The 22,585-nt window shown below is 41.6% G+C and overlaps 2 protein-coding genes and 1 pseudogene across 2 annotated transcripts; 1 reads left to right on the top strand and 2 right to left on the bottom strand.

The window, feature by feature from the left end:
- The first annotated feature begins 3,556 nt into the window (after positions 1 to 3,556).
- On the top strand, positions 3,557 to 3,887 carry LOC123404645. Its single transcript, XM_045098587.1, has one exon. It carries the CDS (start codon positions 3,570 to 3,572, stop codon positions 3,873 to 3,875), a length of 306 nt encoding a protein of 101 aa, XP_044954522.1. The 5' UTR covers positions 3,557 to 3,569; the 3' UTR covers positions 3,876 to 3,887.
- Positions 3,888 to 4,032: 145 nt separating this feature from the next.
- On the bottom strand, positions 4,033 to 5,452 carry LOC123395323 (annotated as a pseudogene).
- A 2,051-nt stretch (positions 5,453 to 7,503) lies between these two features.
- LOC123395313 (protein FAR1-RELATED SEQUENCE 4-like) lies at positions 7,504 to 10,236 on the bottom strand. Its single transcript, XM_045090301.1, has 4 exons — positions 9,445 to 10,236; positions 8,353 to 8,712; positions 7,922 to 8,014; positions 7,504 to 7,722 (listed from the first exon to the last, which is right to left on the bottom strand). The coding sequence occupies exons 1-4, from the start codon at positions 10,234 to 10,236 to the stop codon at positions 7,504 to 7,506; spliced, it is 1,464 nt and encodes a 487-aa protein (XP_044946236.1).
- Between the last annotated feature and the right edge of the window lie 12,349 nt (positions 10,237 to 22,585).

Genomic DNA, 22,585 nt, shown 5'->3' with positions numbered 1-22,585 from the left:
TGTATAGCTGCAAGTGATAAGTCAAGGGAAAGTGAGAGCGCTTCTTGACAAGCCAAGGCCTGCCATAATATTGGGCCAGCCACACCTCTAAATTTTATTGCCTAAGCTCCTCTCATTTGTCGGTGGCATGGAACCCCTATAGTAATCTAAACGCTCTTATATTAGTTTACAGAGGGAGTATTTTTGTAAGTAAATCTTTGATTCTCACAAAAAAAGTAAATCTTTGATTATTTTGCTAGTTTTAAACAAATTATTTAACATATATCAAAAAAAATTAATCGTGTATTTCAAAAAAATTGGAACTGTTCGAGACACATACGAAAATGTATAATGTGTACGGAAAAAGTAGTCATCAAAGACAAACTATTTGAGAAAAAATTAATCATCTATTTAAATAATGATACACATGTAAAAAATATTCTGGTGTATATAAATAATGTAGAACATGGATTGAAAAATGGAACATCAAAACATAAAAAAAATGATGATCGCGTAACAAACGATCTTAATCATACACTTAAGAAATGTTCAAGCTGTAAAAATAATGTTCCTAACATATACAGAAAATATACAATGTGTATAAAAAAAGTCATTAAACATGCATTTTTTAAACATAAATCATGTATTGAAAATGGTTAAACATATAATTTTTTGCCAATGTATACAAAAAAAAGAGAAAGAAGCAAAATAAACGAAAGAAAATTGAAGAAAAATAAAAACAATAATAAAAACAAAGGAACATAGAAATTTAAAGGAAACACATTAAATTGAGATAGAAATGAAGAAAATCAAAAGAGGCGACTGGTATATATCCTTATGTATGACCTTTCAAATAGCCCACAACGACACTAAGGCAGAGTTCTTTTCAACTTTTGATTCTCCAGGATCAGCTTTTGGGAAACTTTACCACAATCATCTTCCTTCAAAATCAGCCTGAATCAGCCATCGAGTTCTTGTCGGAGATTGTGGTCTGATATTATGGGCAAGTTGTATGTTGAAATATCATTAACGCCTCTGAACAAAAATTGGATGCTGGATTGCTAACACTTAGATGTTTCAAACAATTTATCATAAAATATGAGCATGAATACGATTTATGAATATCTTAGATAGATAAATATTACAGTAACGAAGGTTTTCGCGTTTTCTTTGCTACAAAAGAAGTTCCAGTACAAATAGATTGACTAATCTCCTGGTACAAGACTGGTAGCAATAGCCTCACGTGTTGCGGCCATGGTACCATCATCTTCGGGTGGTAGAGCGTTGGTGCCTGTAAATGGCAATGGGGTTGCACATACGCATCATTATCAAAGTTATCAAAATGCTCATCATGCAGCTAGCTATCACGAATGAAGTTGTGGAGACACATGTATGAAGTGACAATCATCTTTTGGGCATCTGGTTTGTACCGTGGTATGCCTCCGAGAATTAGTCATTTCATCTTGAGAACACCAAACGGGGCGGAGCAGCGGCTCCCGGCCTGGAGGCGAGCGTGCGGAGCGGAGGAGTGGGGCGGAGGGTCGGCGTTGGGCTGGCGGAGGAGCTGCTAGGGCGGGCACTCGGGTGGCGGCGCCCCTGGAACCCCACCACGAGGATGAGCGGGGAGTGGGGGATGCAGGGCAAGAGGAAGGAGTCGCACGACTCGTTTTCGTTCGTGCGGCTAGCCTCTGGTGGCATTTCCCTTGTAATTTGCGTTTGAAATAGGTGTATTGTCTCAAACTGGATCGTTTTATTTTATGGAAGTGCCCAGAATCGCCAGAATCAAGGTTTGCACGCGATTTTCGATTGCACTACCGATTCTAGCGATTGTGTGATGATTTTAGACAATCAAATCGAGTTCTTTTAAGCTTTTGATTTTCCAAACCTAGAATCACCAGAATCAAGCGAAAAGTACTAGGCCTAAGGTCCTTGTGAATTCATCCTCAGCAAGTGATTCATGCATCAAGAACATGTTCCTTTCCTCTGCGCTTGAATATGAAGGAACTTCTATGTTCTCTAACTAGTTTTCTTCCCGGATTTTCGTTTTAACTAGCAAATTATAAAACGAGCTCATCGAAATTTTTCGTTTTGCCAGCACTTCTCCAATGTTAGCTTTTTTGTAACTTTTTCATACTCAACAACTTGAGTTTTAAACCCAAAACCTTGTTTCTTCATAAGTCTAAAAACTTGTTAACAGACTCAAGATTTCTTTATAATATTTGAAACCTGTTTTCAGATTCATAAAATATTAGAGGATTCTATTTTTCTCCATAATTTATAAAATGTACATGAATTTGATAAATATGGAAGAATTAATAAAATGTTCAGGAATTCACATTAAGTTCATAAATTTTAAATTTTTCAAGCATTCAAAAAAGTACCACAATTCCAAATAGTTCATGTATTTAAAAAATGTTTAAACATTTATACAGTTTTCCAAATTAGTAAAACTGTTTAAAAATTTGAAAATATATTTATAAATTTGAATACAGTTCATTAAATTAAAAAATTCATAAATTAAATAGTGTTAACAAATATATTTTTTAATTTGTAAAAAAAATCATGAATTCATGTAATTTTTGTGTTTTCATAAATTTTCAAAAAAATTAAAAATGTTGACGAAATCAAGTAATTTTCGAAATATAAGAAAAAAATCATAAGACAAGAAAAAACAGAAAAATTAATCAGGGGAAGAACATCCCGGAAGTTGCCAAAAATCGGATGAGAAGCTCCTATAATGTTCAGGAATTTCCAATTCAAAAATGAGAGAGGATGATATGACTTCCTCAAATAATAATATTGGTGGAGTAATTGAGTATTCTCTCATTTCGATTTTGAATATTGACAACAATTCTCATTCAAAAAATAAAATATTATGAGAGAAGGAAATATGACTCCTTCAATATATTTTGTTTGCAGATTCTTTAACTGTTATTTGGTTTTATCTCTGAAGTTTTAACATGTTTTGTGGAACATTTACAAAGCCCCAAAATATAATTTACAAAAGTTTTGTGTGTATTTTATTTAGTTTTGGTCTCTAAAAATTGTTCATTATTTTTATGTAGCTATAGTGTTTTCCTGTGTGTTTATAGTATTTTAGGAATTTAACTGATATTTTATTTTAGCCAAGAGACTTTCCTATGCACGATTTAGTTTTCGTAGTGTTTACTCTTCACCTTGGGCTACAGAAGCACAACAGACGAAGCCCATTTCTATACCTCGCACATGCGAATTATTGAAATAGCAGACCGGCCCATTTAGCCCAGCGAGCACCCACCCCTCCACTTCCTTTTTTTCTGTTTTTCTTTCTCAGCTCTCCGCCACTGACTATGGGTCCCACCCTGTCATCCTCTACCTTGCAGCGTGTTCATCTGGGACACCGGAGCCGATCCAGAATCGATTGATTCAAGAAAAAGCATCAAAATAAACTGGTTGATTATCACCACATGTAAACCACCCTCTGCGTTTGACACGTGCCTCTGCGACCATCCACCGCTTCCCCTCCATGACCTTATCTATTCCCGAACGTCTTGTTCCACACATTTTTCCCCTCCTCCACCCCTGTTCGTCACTCCCGAGAGAGGAGTCCCATGGCAACGCCGCCACCTCCGCGTCGACGGGCTGCCGACGCTACATTGGAGCACCGCGCATCGCTGCCGCGGCTGCAGTGGAGCTCCGCCGCGCTGGTGTTGCGGCTTCACCGGGGGATGCAATGGTGTCCGCCGGTGCTGCAAACGACGAAGCACGCGCATCGCCGTCGCATGTTCATCCGCCCGTCCCTGCCATGTGCTTCACCACAGCAACCCCATCGGCGTCTCACTGCGTTGGAGCACCGCCGTGCGCGGTGGCAGCACTGCATTGACGCTTCGTCGGACGCCATCGTGGTGCTGCCATGAAGCTCGTGGCACCGGCGTGGCGCAGTGAAGCTCCACCGGTGGCGCACATCGAGATGCTGCCATGAAGCCCGCCACGCCGGCGTGGCGCAGTGAAGCTCCGTCGGTGGCACACGTCGAGGTGTTGCCATGGAGCTCGCTGCGTTGGCATGGCACAGCTTCACTGGTGGCGCACGTCGAGGTGTTGCCATGGAGCTCGCGGCGCAGAGTTGCGTTGAAGGGCCGCCGGAGCTGCAGTGAACCGCCAACGGTCGTTCGAGCTCCGACAAGGTTGGAATGAAGCTCCGACGAGGTTGCAGTGAAGCGCCGGGTCGGTAGCTGAAGCTCCGGCGAGGTTGCAGTGGAGCGCCGCGGCGGTCGTCGGAAGCTCCGGCGAGGTTGCAATGATGGACCCATGCTGCCATGGGAGACTGCTATGTGGTGCTGCTATGGAAGCTGTGTGGTGGCCTCCCGATCCTGCGGCCTCCCGATCCTGCTGCTGAGAGTATTTGAATCAGAAATCATCCACCAGATCTGTAGCAGCGTCCTTGATTCGATGCGTTTCTTCTCTAACTCCGGCAGCACCCCTGTTTCGTCTCCGGTGAGCAACATTTCATGCATCCGATTTCATAGCAACGGCCGAACCGGTACGCTCTAAGACTCGGCCATCCATGATGAAACTAGCACAAGCACCATCTATATCGAGATTCAGGGAAAACTTCTTCCACACCATTCTGAATTGCTTTTGCTTGATCAGTTATAATAGCTTTTGGATGGCGATTTGACATACAAGTAAGCCATGCTTCAAATAACCAGACAAATGTTGGAGTATCTTCATTTGATAATAAAGCACACCCTAGCAGCACTGATTGGCCATGATGATTCACTCCGACAAAACAAGCAAAAGGCATATCATATTTGTTCACCAAGTATGTTGTGTCAAAAGTAATGACATCATGAAAAGATTCATACACTGCTCTGCTTCTTGCATCATCCCAAAAAACATTCCGAAGTCGGGATTCATCATCAACATCCATGACACTAAAAAAGTTTGGATTGTCGGATTGCATTTTGATAAAATAGTCACGAACCGCTTCAGCATCACCACTACCAAATTTTAACCTTCTTGTTTTCTCTAGAAAATTGCGACAAGTTTTCTCACCAAAAGTTAGGTTCTCATGACCATCTGCTGCCACAACAAAAGAATTGAAATTCTTGTTTACTCTTATTCCGGCGCGGTCATTCAGCTCAAGCCTGCGCTTGACATGGAAATTTAACTTCTTATTGCATCTAAATAACCGAGATTTATGTGGACTCAATGCATGATTGTGATCCAAAATCGCCTTTGAAAGATGAAGCTTCCCATCAGGACCACGTGTAACATAAATTTTAGCTTCACATCCTATCCCGGCTGTTGGGTTTGGCTTCAACATATTTCTTGAGTTCGATTAAGTCTTACCATACCGAGAGCAACAAAGTGTAAGGTACTTTACTTGTCCATTATCATCACTATGTGAGCTTCTTCTCGTCACACCAAAGCCTTTTGCTTTAGCATATTTGATATAGTACTCTCGCACCTCATTCTCAGTATCGAAGGTCATCCCCAATTCAGGGTCTCCAAGTAACGAATCTGGTTGATCTTCAATATGGTCATGTTCAATTTCCATGTTGCTTTGATTTTGTTGCTTAATGCCGTCGTCATCACTTGAAATAGACATGTCACTTGATTCTTGAACACCAACTATTCCATCATCCATTGCTATGATCATGAAAAAAAGTCACTCTTCTACGAAATCAAAACTAAATTTGTAACAGAGTGACCTAAATGTTGGCATGTTAACCATGAACTTGTGACCTTCATGCTGAACATAACAAGACGATTAAATCGATAACAGTACACATATTTGACGAAAGCAGTGTATCGTATTCGGATCAAGCGACCTCGCAGGGATTTTTAACTCCTGCACGAACTGCCCACCGGCGTGCAACCGGAGTACTAGATTACCACCACGACCGTAGCATTACCAGCATCTGCATACACGAATGGTCAAACTAATCACAAAATTAGCAGATCTCCTCATCAATCCTGGGAGGAATCTCCATTAAAGATTGGATTCGAGAAGCAGAACCACCCATCACCAGCTCAGCAAGCATCAGGAATTCAGGATACGTACACATGAGCAGCTATGAAAATCAGCAAGGGTACTAGATTACCATCACGACCTTAGCATTACTAGTAGTGTCTATCTAACACCAATGGTCAAACAATAACAACACATATATTTAACCATGAACAATACTCCTGACTTAAACGCAGAATACAGAATATAGCGAACAACAGCAGTAGCAGCAGACTGAACCTTGTATCCTCCCCGTCGTCAGCTAGGCCAGGCACACCACGCAGGCCACCAACGATGCAAGCACTGTGATCGGCAACGCGTGGAAATTTCGTTCAACAGTACAGATGATCAAAAGTTGAAGGCGGCGATCTTAAAATGTGGAAACACGGATCTGTCTGTGCCTTTCTGTTTTCCCCTTGCGTAATTAGCGGCAGGTTACTCGCCGCGTCGCGCGACCGTCGGACCGATCTGTGCGTGACATCTATCGCCTGGGGGTTGCGTTTGTTTTTTCACCACAAATAATTTTTATGCCCGCAATTATTTCTGTTTCTCGCTCCAGACGGTATGCGCGGCCAGGTCAGCGTCGATCCTAATCAGCACGTAAACTCACGTAGCTCTACGTGAGTGTAGCATTATTGCGTTTGGAGCGAGAAACAGAAATAATTGCGGGCATAAAAATTACTTGCTGTGAAAAAACAAACGCAACCCCCAGACGATAGATGCCAGGCATAGATCGGCCCGACGGCCGCGCGACGCGGCGGGTTTCCCATCGATCGGCAGCGCAACGCGGCGAGTTCCTCTGTTACTGCCGGACGCGAAGATATCTTCCGCGGCGCGACAACGGGCTACTCTGAGGCGGAGAGGCAGTCTCGTACTAGTTGGATGCGCCATGCATGGCTCCTCCGATGTGGGGAGGTGATCTCCTAATCGTTGACAGCGTCACGGCCGGCTCTTGGCGACGAGGCGGCCTCCTCGTATGGACGCTGGCGGCGCCTTGGTGAAGTCCCATGTAGCCAAATTCGATGTACTGACTCGTCGTGTGGTGGCCGACGACGCTGGTCAACTTGCTGTCGAGCGTCCAGTCGGTCAACCTCTTCGGTCTCAGGCCATGGCTGGGCCAGATCGACGAGCTACATAAGTTTGTTGCTTAGAAATTGTACCGTGCTGCTTTGGTCTGAATTTTGTTCTGCTTTGCATCCTGTTGGTAGCTTGGCTGGGCCACATCAAAGCTCTGGACTTTGTTCAGCTTTACACAGAGATGATTAGAGACACAAAGTGCAGTTTCAGAGATCAAAATATTCAGAGATATGAAAAGAAGGGCTGACGTGAATCTCCAGTGTGCTTATACTTGATAAACTACCAGCAATGTGCGCACACAAATATCCATGAAAATTTACAATCCTATAAATAATTTTGTAGTACATTAGGGAAAACAAGATGACAAAACATATACTCCATCAAATATTACATTAAAGTTGCCAAGTGCATAGAAAAATACTGCATCAAACATCTTCAAATTACATAAATCATGTCTAAATCTGATCCGTCGTATTGTTGAGCCCTCCAATTCCATTGAAGCGTAATTCTGCAGGACTGGACAGTACAGTCGATGCTTGCTGAACCTGAAACATCATACTTGTATATTCTCCTAGAATTGGAGGCATAACCATTGATGATGAACCTTCATATGGTATTGCAGCTGCTGGGGTTGGATTTATGTTGCCAGTCGCTATGCCAAAGTCAAATGATCCCTGTGCCAAATAAAGTCATTATATTAATGGATTACCAAGTTTTTACTGCAAATCAAAATTTGACAAAATAAAATACCTGAACTGTGCTACTACAAGCTATGTCATCCAAATAAATTGCTTCCTGACTCTGTTTCAGATTGCAGATCTATTAGCTATAAAAAATAGTATTATTGTAGAACGGAGAACAAGAATCAAATACCGCATGTTCCATAAGATCTTGTTCTAGAATATTAGCGTCTGATTGTTTCCTTTTATTATTGGACCTTTTCTTGTTTAAATTCATGGAGTGAGCCTGAAATAAGTGCAACATTAGTGAGTTTTTACAAGAAGAAAAAAGTAGTTTGTGATCACACGTAATATAGGCTACAATACCTTTTGTTCAGCTTTCTTCTTCTCCTGTTCTTCTTTTTTCATTTTCTTTTGTTCAGCTTTCTTCTTCTCTTGTTCAGCTTTTTTCTTGTCTCTTTGTTCAGCTTTCTTCTTCTTTTCGTTTGCTTGACGAATAAGCTTATCAACCTTTGATTCTTTCCTCAATGAAGGAGGACGTCCAGCACATCTAACAGCTATTGGACTTAGTATAGTTTTACTTGTTGCCTTCGCACTAGAAGGTGCATCTTCCTGTGTACCAACCTGTTCCTTATCATTTTCAGAATTTGAGCTGCTAGAGTACTCAACTTTGAGGGTGTGAAGTTTTTCAATCAAAGAATTGCATGAATTATCTGACATGCCGCCTAGCTCAGCAACTGGGTAGAAAGAATTGCACAATCTATCAAAACGTTTTGCAACAGGCGTGTCTTCCATGCCACCATATGTGCATCTGATAAAATTATGCTTTCTTTTCACATTCTTTTTCCACCGATCAACAATGTATTGTGGAGGAACCTCCTTGATTTTCATGTGAGTGAGCACACATAATACATGCCTACAGAGTATACCCCTGAACTCGAAGCGACGACATGAACACTTAACTTCGAACTCTTCCTCGTTGAAATAAACATGGTACACAATATCTTTTCTCCATCCTTTTTCCTCATCAATTAACACATCCTCAGTTATTTCATATGTTTCTATTGCCCCTTCCTTTTCTATGAACTTCCGATCACAATACATAATGTCTGTTAGCTCTTCTTGAAATTCTTTGAACTTTGCATTTGTATAGGCTGATTGAAATTGCTTCTCGATGGCAAAGCGTGTGATGCAAGGTATGGTTGAATTGATGGAATTAAAATCAGCAATATTCTCCTTCTCAACTTTATCACGGAGACCATTCTCATATTGGCTAACAAAATGCTTCAATGTAGTTTTTGCGTTAACATATCCATCAAAGAAGGCATTCATACTCTCACTACGTTGTGTAGTAGACATACCTGCCCAGAAGGCATCTTTCACAAAAGCTGGAACCCAACGGTTCCGATGCTCATAAAGCCCTTTAAGCCATTCATTATCATCAAGACTATACTTCTCAACCATATGCATCCAAGCAACTTCAAACTCTGTAATTGTTAATGAATTGTAAACCGCCCTGCCAACAACAACCTTGATGTGATCATATTCATCATATCCACCTAACTTCTCGGGTATCTTTTTCATTATGTGCCACAAGCACCATCTATATTGAGATTCAGGGAAAACTTCTTCCACACCATTCTGAATTGCTTTTGCTTGATCAGTTATAATAGCTTTTGGATGGCGATTTGACATACAAGTAAGCCATGCTTCAAATAACCAGACAAATGTTGGAGTATCTTCATTTGATAATAAAGCACACCCTAGCAACACTGATTGGCCATGATGATTCACTCCGACAAAACAAGCAAAAGGCATATCATATTTGTTCACCAAGTATGTTGTGTCAAAAGTAATGACATCATGAAAAGATTCATACACTGCTCTGCTTCTTGCATCAGCCCAAAAAGCATTCCGAAGTCGGGATTCATCATCAACATCCATGACACTAAAAAAGTTTGGATTGTCGGATTGCATTTTGATAAAATAGTCACGAACCGCTTCAGCATCACCACTACCAAGTTTTAACCTTCTTGTTATCTCTAGAAAATTGCGACAAGTTTTCTCACCAAAAGTTAGGTTCTCATGACCATCTGCTGCCACAACAAAAGAATTGAAATTCTTGTTTACTCTTATTCCGGCGCGGTCATTCAGCTCAAGCCTGCGCTTGACATGGAAATTTAACTTCTTATTGCATCTAGATAACCGAGATTTATGTGGACTCAATGCATGATTGTGATCCAAAATCGCCTTTGAAAGATGAAGCTTCCCATCAGGACCACGTGTAACATAAATTTTAGCTTCACATCCTATCCCGGCTGTTGGGTTTGGCTTCAACATATTTCTTGAGTTCGATTGAGTCTTACCATACCGAGAGCAACAAAGTGTAAGGTACTTTACTTGTCCATTATCATCACTATGTGAGATTCTTCTCGTCACACCAAAGCCTTTTGCTTTAGCATATTTGATATAGTACTCTCGCACCTCATTCTCAGTATCGAAGGTCATCCCCAATTCAGGGTCTCCAAGTAACGAATCTGGTTGATCTTCAATATGGTCATGTTCAATTTCCATGTTGCTTTGATTTTGTTGCTTAATGCCGTCGTCATCACTTGAAATATACATGTCACTTGATTCTTGAACACCAACTATTCCATCATCCATTGCTATGATCATGAAAAAAAGTCACTCTTCTACGAAATCAAAACTAAATTTGTAACAGAGTGACCTAAATGTTGGCATGTTAACCATGAACTTGTGACCTTCATGCTGAACATAACAAGACGATTAAATCGATAACAGTACACATATTTGACGAAAGCAGTGTATCGTATTCGGATCAAGCGACCTCGCAGGGATTTTTAACTCCTGCACGAACTGCCCACCAGCGTGCAACCGGAATACTAGATTACCACCACGACCGTAGCATTACCAGCATCTGCATACACGAATGGTCAAACTAATCACAAAATTAGCAGATCTCGTCATCAATCCTGGGAGGAATCTCCATTAAAGATTGGATTCGAGAAGTAGAAGCACCCATCACCAGCTCAACAAGCATCAGGAATTCAGGATACGTACACATGAGCAGCTATGAAAATCAGCAAGGGTACTAGATTACCACCACGACCTTAGCATTACTAGTAGTGTCTATCTAACACCAATGGTCAAACAATAACAACACATATATTTAACCATGAACAATACTCCTGACTTAAACGCAGAATACAGAATACAGCGAACAACAGCAGTAGCAGCAGACTGAACCTTGTATCCTCCCCGTCGTCAGCTAGGCCAGGCACACCACGCAGGCCACCAACGATGCAAGCACTGTGATCGGCAACGCGTGGAAATTTCGTTTAGCAGTACCGATGATCAAAAGTTGAAGGCGGCGATCTTAAAATCTGGAAAAACGGATCTGTCTGTGCCTTTCTGTTTTCCCCTTGCGTAATTAGCGGCAGGTTACTCGCCGCGTCGCGCGGCCGTCGGGCCGATCTGTGCTTGACATCTATCGCCTGGGGGTCGCGTTTGTTTTTTCACCACAAATAATTTTTATGCCCGCAATTATTTCTGTTTCTCGCTCCAGACGGTATGCGCGGCCAGGTCAGCGTCGATCCTAATCAGCACATAAACTCACGTAGCTCTACGTGGGTGTAGCATTATTGTATATATAGGGCTGAATTAACTAATGATGAAAGCATTACAAAGCTGCGCACATGATGTGCGTACACAAGACAACCCTCTCAAAACCAAATAGCACGGATCTAAAATAAGTTACGACTCTACATCATAAAAACTCCACATCATTAAGCTATCCAAAACATCCATGAAGAAACTAGGTTGTATATAGCGCCAATTAGCTAATGAGTAATGAGAGAACCGGCGTCGATCACAATCAGCTCGACTTTCCCTCCTGCTCCGCCGTTTCACGGGCAGCGGCTGCCACGACGTCCATTATGCACTTCACCAGCGCCTCCCGCGCGCTGGCGCGGGCCTCGTCGGCGTCGGCGTCCGGTGGTGGTTCTTGCCCCACGCACGCGGCAGCCAACGCCTCGATCTTGTCTCGGCATGCGCCTTGGTTCAAACACTTGATAGCCATGTCGACGACGGCATAGGGTTGCGCCGACGGGTGAGGATCCGCTGACGAGGACGACGGGGATTCGCTCTCCATGAGGACGGTGACGATGATAGGCGGTCTAACTACGAGAAGATGTAGCTAGGGCGAAAAAACCGTGGACTCAGATGGTTTTCGTAGCTAGGTGTGTGCTCCTTTCTCTTGTATTTATGGATGGATGAACGCACGTACGTACTTTGATATCCAGATGATGATGAGTTCGACTCGAACTAGTATTCTTGTCCGTCACCAGTTTCGTTCTGAAGTCGTCCGTCGCTCGGAAGCCGAACGAACCAGGTTAATTTGGGCCATCGCCATATACTAAGCAAAGGAAAATAACTTGTCCCTCGGCTGTGCATTAGCCTGGAGCAAGCAGGAGCAACTAGTTGACCAGTGTTTGTTAGGAAGACCCCCAACTATCACTCGATCACTCCCTGAAACGGAAATAACGTTTTTTTCGTGTTTTTTTTTTTACAAGAGGTGTAATTTTGCTTTCCTGAGAGGCGCGGATTTGCTCTTGTGAGAGCCTCGGCCTGCCATTCAGAAAAGAAAAAAACTTCCTTTTTATGAGATGTACGGTTTTGTTTCGTGGATTTGTTTGTACGAGAGGCACGATCATGCTTCTCAGAAACGAAAAAAAATGTGTTTTCTATTTTTTTTTCTTTCCTGAAAGGTATAAGTTAGCTTTCACGAGAGGCACGGCGGATGATGTGTACACACTAGTAGTAAACATAGATTTGTTCTTTGTCAGATCAGAGCAACAGTCCTGATCGACTTACGAACCGGGACTAATGCGTGCATCAGTCCTGATCGACTTCGAACGACCAGGACGCCGGTCCGGACTCGGTGGGCACCAATCCTGGTTCGTGTGGGACCTTTAGTTTGGGTTCCATCCACCAACCGGGACTAAAGGGTCCGACGATTCGTGTCTGGAACCGGGACTAAAGGTCAGTCCTCAGTACCGGTTTTAGACATCAACCTGGACTAAAAAATACTTATATATATATATATATATATATATATATATATATATATATATATATATATATATATGCTTGTACCTACCCATTCACTCTGATTTTTAGCAAATCATACTCATAGAGCATAATGGCAAAAAAAAAACGCCAGCAGACCCACATGTCACATCTACAAACTAGACAAGTCAACAACCATCTAGGGTTTTGATATCAAGTAATGCTTCTTTTTGATGTGTTTGATCCCATCGTAGCACTATGTCTCCAGTTACTACTACCCACTCGCGTCACCCCTTCTAACACCAACTTCTATATCTTCAACAATGCAACACGCTTACACCGATTGACTCAACAGCTAAACATCAGAAATTCAAACTCAAAGATAGAGAGTAGAAGATGTCAAACTATGGCCTGTCCTCGAGGATGCGGAGCTCTGGCAAGTGCCTTCTTGCGGCCACCTCGGCACAATGCATGCCACCAACCGATGGGTGGCCGCGCTGCGCGGTGGGTTGACCTCATGCACATGGGCCTCCACCGGCGCCGCTTCCATCGGTGGGTTGACCCCGTGCACATGGGCCTCCACCGGCGCTGCTTCCATCGGTGGGTTGACCTCGTGCACATGGGCCTCCACCGGCGCTGCTTCCACCGGTTGATTCCAGGGCGGCAATGTCGTCTCCTATATGGCTTGGCTTCTCTCCTCTTCTATTGGCTTGTTTGGTCACCTAGAGTCTCCGGTTTTCGGGGACAACGATAGACGATGATTTTGTTGTGCTAGACCATCAGGGTGGTGGTGCGGCCCTGTTAGGTGGTAGGCAAACTTTGGCAATATGATACGGGAGCGTCTAAGTCGGCAATTTTCTCGGAGCTTGCGACGGGAACAAATTTACTATATTTTGAGAATGTTCCGTTTTGAATTTTCCTTTTTCTGTATTTTTATTTTCTGGATTTTTGCTTCTACTTCTTTATAGATATGTTTGGTAATTTAAACTTTTGTTTTCAATTTTGAAAAAAATTATAAAATTACAAAGAATTTTGGAATTTTTACAGCATTTTTGTCACTGAAATAATACCATATTTTCAGATGTGCCAAATAGCTTGAAATTTCAATGACGAAGGCCAAATGCCAAATTACACTAGCATGTGCATTTTTCTCTAAAAGTCAAAAGATATTAGGACGTGGCTACCGAGCTCAGCGACGCCCGCTCGCGGTAGCGGACGCAATTGCGAACAACAACAAAAAAACCACGTGCATTTATTAGCATTTAAAAAAAAATAAAAGTCATAACTTTTGATTCGAATCGGAATTGAGATCCGTTTTCACGGCTGACTTTCTTGCGACGAGTTCTTTAAAGATAGATCCCATATGGATAGTTTTTGACAAACTTTTTTGGGCAACTTTTGATGATATTGATGCAACTTTAGTGTTATAAAAAAGCAACTCATTTTTTAGCCTAGTTGGACTACCTATTTGGTTGATTTTTGTAAAAATGGGAAAATCACACAAAACATAAGACGCATTTAGTGCGACGTACAAGTAATTGAATGCGGTTGATGCTTAATTTCCTACAAATACTATGAAATTGCTAAACATTGATGCCTAGTTTCCTATGAATGTTGATTAGTTGTGTATGGTTGATGCTTAGTTGCCTACAAATACCGTGAAATTGCTGAATTTTGATACTCAGTTGCCTACAACTGATGATCAATTGCCTACGGTTGATGTTCAGTTGCCTGCTAATTGTAAATAGTTGTCATAACTGCACTCGAGTATCACAAAAAAAGTTAGCAAGTTTTAGTGCGTTTTTGTGCAACTCCAGTACATTTAAAAAGCAACTCATGTGTATTTTTCATCATTATATTTAGCGATTTTGATGATTTTTGCGAGCAAATCGTGTAAAATTTGAACAACTTGTGTAAGCTTGTGGGCAACTATTTGAACCGCCCCCCATAAATTTTTTCATTACCCCTATGCATCTTGTGATATGTCCTTATTTTCGTAACTAGTTAACACCCGTGACCTGATTAGTCAAAACATGCGTGCTCGGTAGCATAGGCGGCAAACTATCCTAGAAAAAAAGGTTGTCGTACGATCCATCCCCACATAGTTTTAAAATTTGGAATCATGATAGATATTTGATTAAAAGTTTTCGACATTGTATGTAACTTATGTCCCTTAATGGACAACCACAACACGAGAGCTGCTTTCATATAGCACTAAAGTTGCCTCAAATATCATCCAAGGTTGCCGATCAAAATCTATACATATGGGATCTAGTTTTAGGGAGCTCGGCGTAAGAAACACAACCATGAAAAGTATCACCGTTTTGACGCTCGGTTCAAAAGTTATAGTATTTTAAGAAAAATGAAACGGAATAAAGTGAAATGACATTATCGCATTCATGTAGTAAATCCTTGCTGCACACTCCTGCGTTCGTTTCAGTCAAATAGTGCAGCTGGATTTTTTAGTATTTAGGAACATATTAATACCGTAAAACAAGCACATATTTGAAATCATGGGGGCCTGGCTCCTGTCAGCCCTCTATCTCCACAATTGGGTGCTAAAAGGCCCAGGGCGTGGAGGAGGTTTCCTGCTGTCTTGAGAAGAAGAAAACAATAGAGCATTGCATTCACCTCGTTTCGCCGCAGTCGTCAAATACCGGGCGAGCTCGAGTGAGGGCAGCGGCAGTGCAGTTCCCTAGGGAACCTTGCTCCTTTCTCTCGTCCGGACAAGCGCATAGCGATAGATCGGCTGCACCCATTGGGTCCGCATGGGTCGGCGGAGATCTTCTGCAGGTGTCTCTGCGCAGGTGCTGGTGATGCATTTGGGTGTTGGTGACATGACAACGGCGATGCATGGCGTCGCTATCTTCTTGGTGTCGTCGTCCATGAGTTTGGCTGCTTATCGGTCATGGTCGACGATGCTCTAAATAGTGTGTGTGTTTTTGCCTTGTGTTTCATTTTTTGTCTCGTTTTTGAGGATTTCCTATCCTTGTTAAGACGAGACAAGGGTCTGCTTGAAAAGGGTGGTTAGCCGGCGCGCCATACTAAAAACCTGCTTACTGGGGGCGCCGCATGAGATATTGCAGGCCAAAAGCGTTTACAAAGTGTATGTAACTTACAAGAAAAGTGCATACATAAAAATACGGTTTTGGGATTTATCGGGTACCTAATTTTTTCAGGCATCAGTCACCTCTTCCTTTGTTCCAACATCACCGTAGAAGAAGAAAGTCAGTGCCACATTACCTATTTTAGTGGTGGAGGCATAGAGGAACATCGAAGGAAGGGAGGAAGAAGATAAACAGTGCATTGTCTACAGCCGTTGGATGAAAATCCGATAGTGCCTAAAGAAAGTGACTGGTAAAAAAAAGAAAAAATCGACGCCTGCCTGACATATAGTCGGTCACTAAAAGATAACTCTCTCACACATAAAAGAAACAAATAACCTGACCCATGGTACATGAGGTTAGCAAAATCAAAAATTCATAAAGAATCAAATATCCTTCCAAGTGAAGACATAAAAAACGTGCTAAATGTAAACACACTAGTACTTAATAATTAATCGACGTAAGACATGCATAATAGAGCTTTTCTTTGTCGAATCTAAGAAGGCTCGGTAGATCACTTTTGCTGCTAATTAAGATGTAAATATAGGGGCTATGCTTGGCTCGATGTCTTTTTGTCGGCGTCGCGGATGTAGGACTCGTACGCGGCGGCGCTAGCAAGCATGCACTTTCGCAGCGCCTCCCCCGCCTCGAAGCACGCCGCTTGCTTCTCCGTAGATCCGTCGACCTCCTGGAACGCGTCCAGCACGGCTTCGAACTGATCCCTGCATCCGGGGAGGCACATGAAAGCCTTGACTGCCCCGTCGATCATCTGCTCAGGAGAAGAAGACGACGACCACGACGATTCGCTGCCCATGATGAGTTGGCGACGACGATCGATCGATGTCTGTCGCTGTGGCCGGGACTCGATGGTTTTCGTGCCTAAGCGCGTGCTCTTAGTATATTCCCTTGTGTATATAAATAGGCGTACTACGTACGTTAGTACAATATATATAGTAAGTACTCCTAGCTAGTACATACAGGAATTTGAATCCAACTGATATTGTTCTGCTTTCGGAATCTATTCTGACAGAAAACTGATATTGTTTTTTCAGTCTTGGATTCGCCCTTCTTTTTGCCCATCCCTAGCGCTCCAAGGAGGGGGCGAAATCTGGTGATTGAAAAACGTTCGTCGATTTGAAAAGAAGTTCACGAATTCGACAAAAATGTTCACAAAAGTGAAAAGGTTCAATAATTTGAATAAAAGTTCATGAATTTAACAAACAAACGTTCATGAATTAAATACTTCTTTCACGGGAGGCCTCCCGACTGGCCAGTCCATTGTCGCGTGCAGAAATACAAAAATAAAATGAAATAACAGTTTTATGTACATGCTTAAATTATGATTTATATAGTCTTTTTATTCAAACTTTGCATGGATGCCGATCAGGGGCATGCCCACCATGCTAGCAAAAGTTGAGATCATTTCATGAATCTCCAAAAAACACCATATTAAACGGAGGGTGTTCGGGCAGGTTCCGCCGGGAGCTCGTTTTTTTTTGACATCCCTAAAATGGCCCCAATTTCTCATACATGCTTTTGTACGGCCAATTCAAGGCACCATGCCAAATTGTTTTGGTTTTCGATAAATTTTGCATTCCGGAATCTTCTCGGTAAAAAAAAGATCGATAAATAGTCGAGCGTGTCGCACTTTTCATATGATTTCGGAAATCATTCAAACCTGGCATGGGTACCTACCATGGGCATTTTCACCTGCTTGAAAAAGTTGGTGTCATTTTCAAGAATGTCCAAAGCTAAACCATGTTCAATGGAGGATGGCTGGATAGACCAGAAGGCTTCGTCTGAGAGCACATTCTTACTCGACATACTTGAAATGAACGTAATTCTTTGTCATGGCCTTGATTGACCAATTCAAGGCAACATGCCAAGTTGTTTTATTTTTCTAGATGTTCCATGAAGTTTATGATGTGAAAGAGAGAGAGGGCATCATGGAAAATGTGAGGCTGACGTCATGTGGTTTTAAAGGAGAGGGCTCCAGCAAGAAATGTTCGGCTATCACATCAAGTAAAGGCCAATACATAACATAAGTAGTTTCTTGCAATTTTATCGTGTTGGAAACATAAAGAGATGGAGATGTAGTTCCTCTCTCATAATAATTGCAAGTAGGAGCAGCAGGCACATGCATATTATATCCATCAAAATCATCATGTGCAATGGTAAAACGCAACCCGTCAATATAATCCTTAATAAGAGCAAACTTCTCCGAAATAGTGTTGTTGGAAGAATTCAAAAATATAATAGGACTATCATGTGTGTGTACAATAGAACAACATCATTTTTAACATAAGGAACTATAGCAAGTTCATCTTCACAATCATAATTCATATTGGCATCTTGGCCACAAGCATAGCAAGCATCAATTTCATCAAAAAGGGATATTTCAAAAGAATCAACGGAATCATAGCAGTTATCATAGCATTCATCCTTTGGTAAGCATGAAGGGAAATTAAACAATGTATGACTTAAAGAGTTACTCTCATTAGAAGGTGGGCACGGGTGGCTAATCCGCTCTTCCTCCTTTTGTTCTTCACTCTCCTCGTCATCTTTTTCATCCAATGAGCTCACCATTTCATAAATTTCTTCTTTGACGGACTCCTACAAAATATTAATCTCTTCTTGGACAGAAAAGGATTCCTCAATATATAGTGTAACATAAGCATTAGAAGCATAATTTTCATAGCAATATTTAAGTATGGAAAAAAAATCAGATTTGTAAAGTGTAGCATCATACTTTTCAATCAAAGAAGCAATTCCACAAGCACCCTTAAAAGCAAAAAATTCTTTAATTTGTTCAACATCATAATAACTATAAACACCTTTAGCATAAGAACATAAGATTCCATTATCAGTAAACTCACAAAAGTAGGGAAGGTGTTTCTTAGGGTCTTCAGAACAACAAGTAAAATCATATATTTCACATAAATTCCAAGCATAGCAATGCAAAGTATTAATATGATGCCATGAAAGTTTTCCTTTTTGAGATAAGCGGTGTCGCACATAATAAGCATGCTCATCTAATGGCTTGCCCTCAACTAAACTAGTTGGGGTTTCAGCATGAGCACATAGGGATCGAAGATGATCCAAGAAAAATGCTTCAGTAGTATGTTAGATTTTGGGTGGTTCTTCAAACATTGTTTCGGTAGGTACAACTTTTTTTGGTATTTTGTGTTTTTTACCCGTAACTAAAGAAAGAAAACACGAACAAAATAAAAACTACTTAGTGATAAAGCAAACAAGCACACACGGAAATATTCACCCCACGCTATTGCTTCCCGGCAACGGCGCCAGAAAAAGATCTAGATAACTCACAAGTATAGGGGATCGTTTGTAGCCCTTTTCGATAAATAAGAGTGGCAAAACCAACGAGGAGCTAAAGGTGGAACAAATATTCCCTCAAGTTCTATCGAGCACCGATACAACTCTACGCACACTTAACATTTGCTTTACCTAAAACAAGAATAAAACTAGAAGTAATTTGCGAGAATAAAACTAGAAATAAATTGCAAGATAATAAATATAGTAGTGTAGTAGCAAGCTTTTTGTAACACGAGAGAAGGATTTGTCCCTAGGAAATTGACTACATTACTAGACCGATAGCAAGTTTTAATGTAGGAGAGAACACTTCTAGCATGTCATCCCTTACATGAAATTCTATGCACTTTTGATTGGAACAATTAGCAATCATACGCAACTACTAATGTTCATTAAGGCAAAACCCAACCATAGCATTAAGATATATATTGGTCCCCCTTTAATCATCTATGCATCAATTTCTATGTTAGGAAGAAATATTTTGTCACTCTTGCCCTCCAATGCATAGTCCTATCAACATACAACTAACCCCATGATGTGATCCACACGCACGCTCATATGATGGGCACCAAAGAACAACAACATATCCACAAGCAAATTAAACCAATCATAGCAATTTTACCAATTAGTCCATAGGACAAAATGGATCTACTCAAACATTATAGAATAGCCATATCATTGGGAAATAGTATATAGTGTTGAGAACCATGTTTAAGTAGAGAGTTATAGCGGGAAAAGAGGTGTTACACCGCTGCATAGAGGGGGAGAGAGTTGGTGTTGCCGGTGGCAAGATTGTTGATGTAGATCGATGTCATGCTCCTTGCCCCGGCGGCACTCCGGCGCTGCCGGGAGAGAGGGAGAGAGAACTCCCTCCTTCTTATTCCTTGGTCTCCCCCCCCCCAAGATGGGAGGAGAGTTCACCCTCTGGTCCATGGCCTCCATAGCGGCGAAGGGGCAGGAGCCCCTCCGAGATTGAATCTCCCTCTCCTGTTCTCTTCTCTTTCGCGTTCTCTTTTCTGGCCCTTCACCGTTTCTTAAATTTTTGGAAATCCATAACTCCGATCGGTCTGAAATTTTTACAGGAATGTTTTCTAGAAATTATCTTTCTTGTGTCGTAAGTAGAGCTGCAACCAACTTACATGATGTCCACTAACCACCACCCTGCGCCAGGGGTATGGGCCGCGTCCTGGTATCTAGTGGAGGTTGTGGTCCTCTGTTTACGTTGATTCCAACTCCCAAAAATCACATATATTACAAAATAATTCTCCGTAAATTTTTATCGCGTTTGGACATTGTTTGATATGGATATTCTGCTAAACAAAAACATGCAACAAACAGGAACTCGCACTAGGCACTAGATAAGTAAGTTAGTCCCAATATTAATATAAAATGTTGCCAAAAGTATATGAAAGTTGTAGAACATTGGCATAAAACAATAAAAAAAATATAGATACGACGGAGACATATCACATCTAATGATGGATCTGCTTGCTCATGCCGCCTTTTGCTGGCTAATTGTGTCGAGTTGCTCCTGCTGCCGTCTTACTATGCGGTATAACTCCTTGTTATTTATTTCTACCTGGTGCATACGGTCTGCATCCTGCTTCTTTTTCCTCTGATGGTTTCTATAAGTGTCATTCCACTCCGGTTACCCCATGAACCCACGAAACAATGCCTTTGCCTCATGTTCGTCCTCCGTGCTCAGGATTCCCCAGGGTGCGTGTAAGCTCATCGTTCTTTCTCTCGGGATGGAACACCTCATTTCGAGCATCTTTTACTGGCTTAAATTAGTGTCTGAGGTTGTTTTAAGATTTTCCTTTGTAATAATATGCCATGTTGATGGGTCCAAATTTCCCCCATGTGCATAAAACCAATTCTTGGACCTGTCGGGCCAATTTTTTGTGTAGCTGGAGTGACCCCTTCTGCAACCATCTTGGCCTCAGGTGATTTCCACTTAGGCAGGGCTCTCTTGTAGCCATCTGTCCCCAAAACATGGTGATACTCCTTTTTCTCATCAATTTCCTTTTTTTTTTCTTCACCTTTCAGAGCTTCATCCGATTCCTTATACTCCACAAACTCGTGTGAGTGATCTTTTATCTTCTCTAGTGCTCGAGTGAATTGTGGAGTCTTCTTTTTATCCCTGATGCAGTTGTTGTATAATCTTTTCTTCCATGCCTGAAATTGTGTGGCCATCTTCTTAAGATCTCATTTCTTGACTTTCAACCATTGGCTATCTGTGAGACCCTGTGGTAGGTTGAAATGTGACATGACGGTATCCCAAAGCAAATCTTTCGATCTTTGGTCAATGTAACTAACTCCTCGATCTACCTTTTGCCGATTCCATTCTCGAATGATAATTGGTATTTGGTCCCTAACAATAACTATGCATTGATTTATAAATTTACGGGCATTCTCATAAGGATCAATCGGCTCGCCATCTTCGGCGACTTCATTGATGTTTAACTTTATGTCATCGCCCAACTTTCTGGCCCGGCCTCGTATCCTTCTAGAAGATTGGCTCGATTCGGAGGGCTAAAAGAAGAAAGATTTGTCGATATATATGCACAAATCAATTAATACAACTAATGATCACCAGGCTTAATATATATATACCTTGCCACACATTGTTAATTATCTAACATTTTCTTCGCCATCATTTTATACGTCTATTGGTTCTTGCTCAAGTCCATCAACGGATTCGTTTAGAAGTTCTGAGATGTCATGTCGTCATTCTCTTGGTATAGGGAGGAGCGTATGATGTCGAACAAGTCATCTCCATGGTATATACCGCTATCGTCCATGGCTTAACTAATCCAAAAGAAAGATAGAACGATTTAGCATTTTAAATTACAATGCACTAAATAATCAAAAACTGAATCATAGTATAGTTTGCCGCAGGCGAGGTTCACTCTGAGAGGCTAGGGACGATGGTGCGGAGGATTAAAATTTACTTATGCATCTCGAATAATTCATTTAATGCAACAATATACAGTATCACTAATATATCTCGAATAATCCAGTTAATGCAACAATAATATCACATAATATCACTAGTACATATCGCCCAATCAAACTGATCACCAAACAAAGAGTTGTTGTAGTACTATGCGGCAGTGAACACCTAAAGAGAAGGTACCATCACAGGATCATAGCTCGAGTGAGATTCCTGAAGAAACTGCGGGGTATTTGAGAACGTGACGTCCAACAAAACCATGTAGCAACGGACCTGCTCGTCCTCCTCCCTGACACGGCGACGTACCAGCTCCTCGGGGGACCGGCTCCCTCTGCACCGATAGTGGCCCACTCGACCGCCATCATAGAAGCTCTGGGTCAAC

Source organism: Hordeum vulgare, chromosome 1H, assembly GCF_904849725.1.
Source record: "Hordeum vulgare subsp. vulgare chromosome 1H, MorexV3_pseudomolecules_assembly, whole genome shotgun sequence".
Classification (NCBI taxonomy): Eukaryota; Viridiplantae; Streptophyta; class Magnoliopsida; order Poales; family Poaceae; genus Hordeum; species Hordeum vulgare.
This window is presented reverse-complemented; position numbering and strand designations above follow the sequence as displayed.

Coding starts and splice junctions, on each gene's coding strand:
- LOC123395313 (XM_045090301.1), bottom strand. CDS start 10,236: ATGACCTTCGATACTGAGAATGAGGTGCGAGAGTACTATATCAAATAT. Junction 8,713..9,444: donor CTCCAACATTTGTCTGGTTA/TTTGAAGCATGG, acceptor TACCATGTTTAT/TTCAACGAGGAAGAGTTCGA. Junction 8,015..8,352: donor CTGAAAATGATAAGGAACAG/GTTGGTACACAG, acceptor CACTTATTTCAG/GCTCACTCCATGAATTTAAA.
- LOC123404645 (XM_045098587.1), top strand. CDS start 3,570: ATGGCAACGCCGCCACCTCCGCGTCGACGGGCTGCCGACGCTACATTG.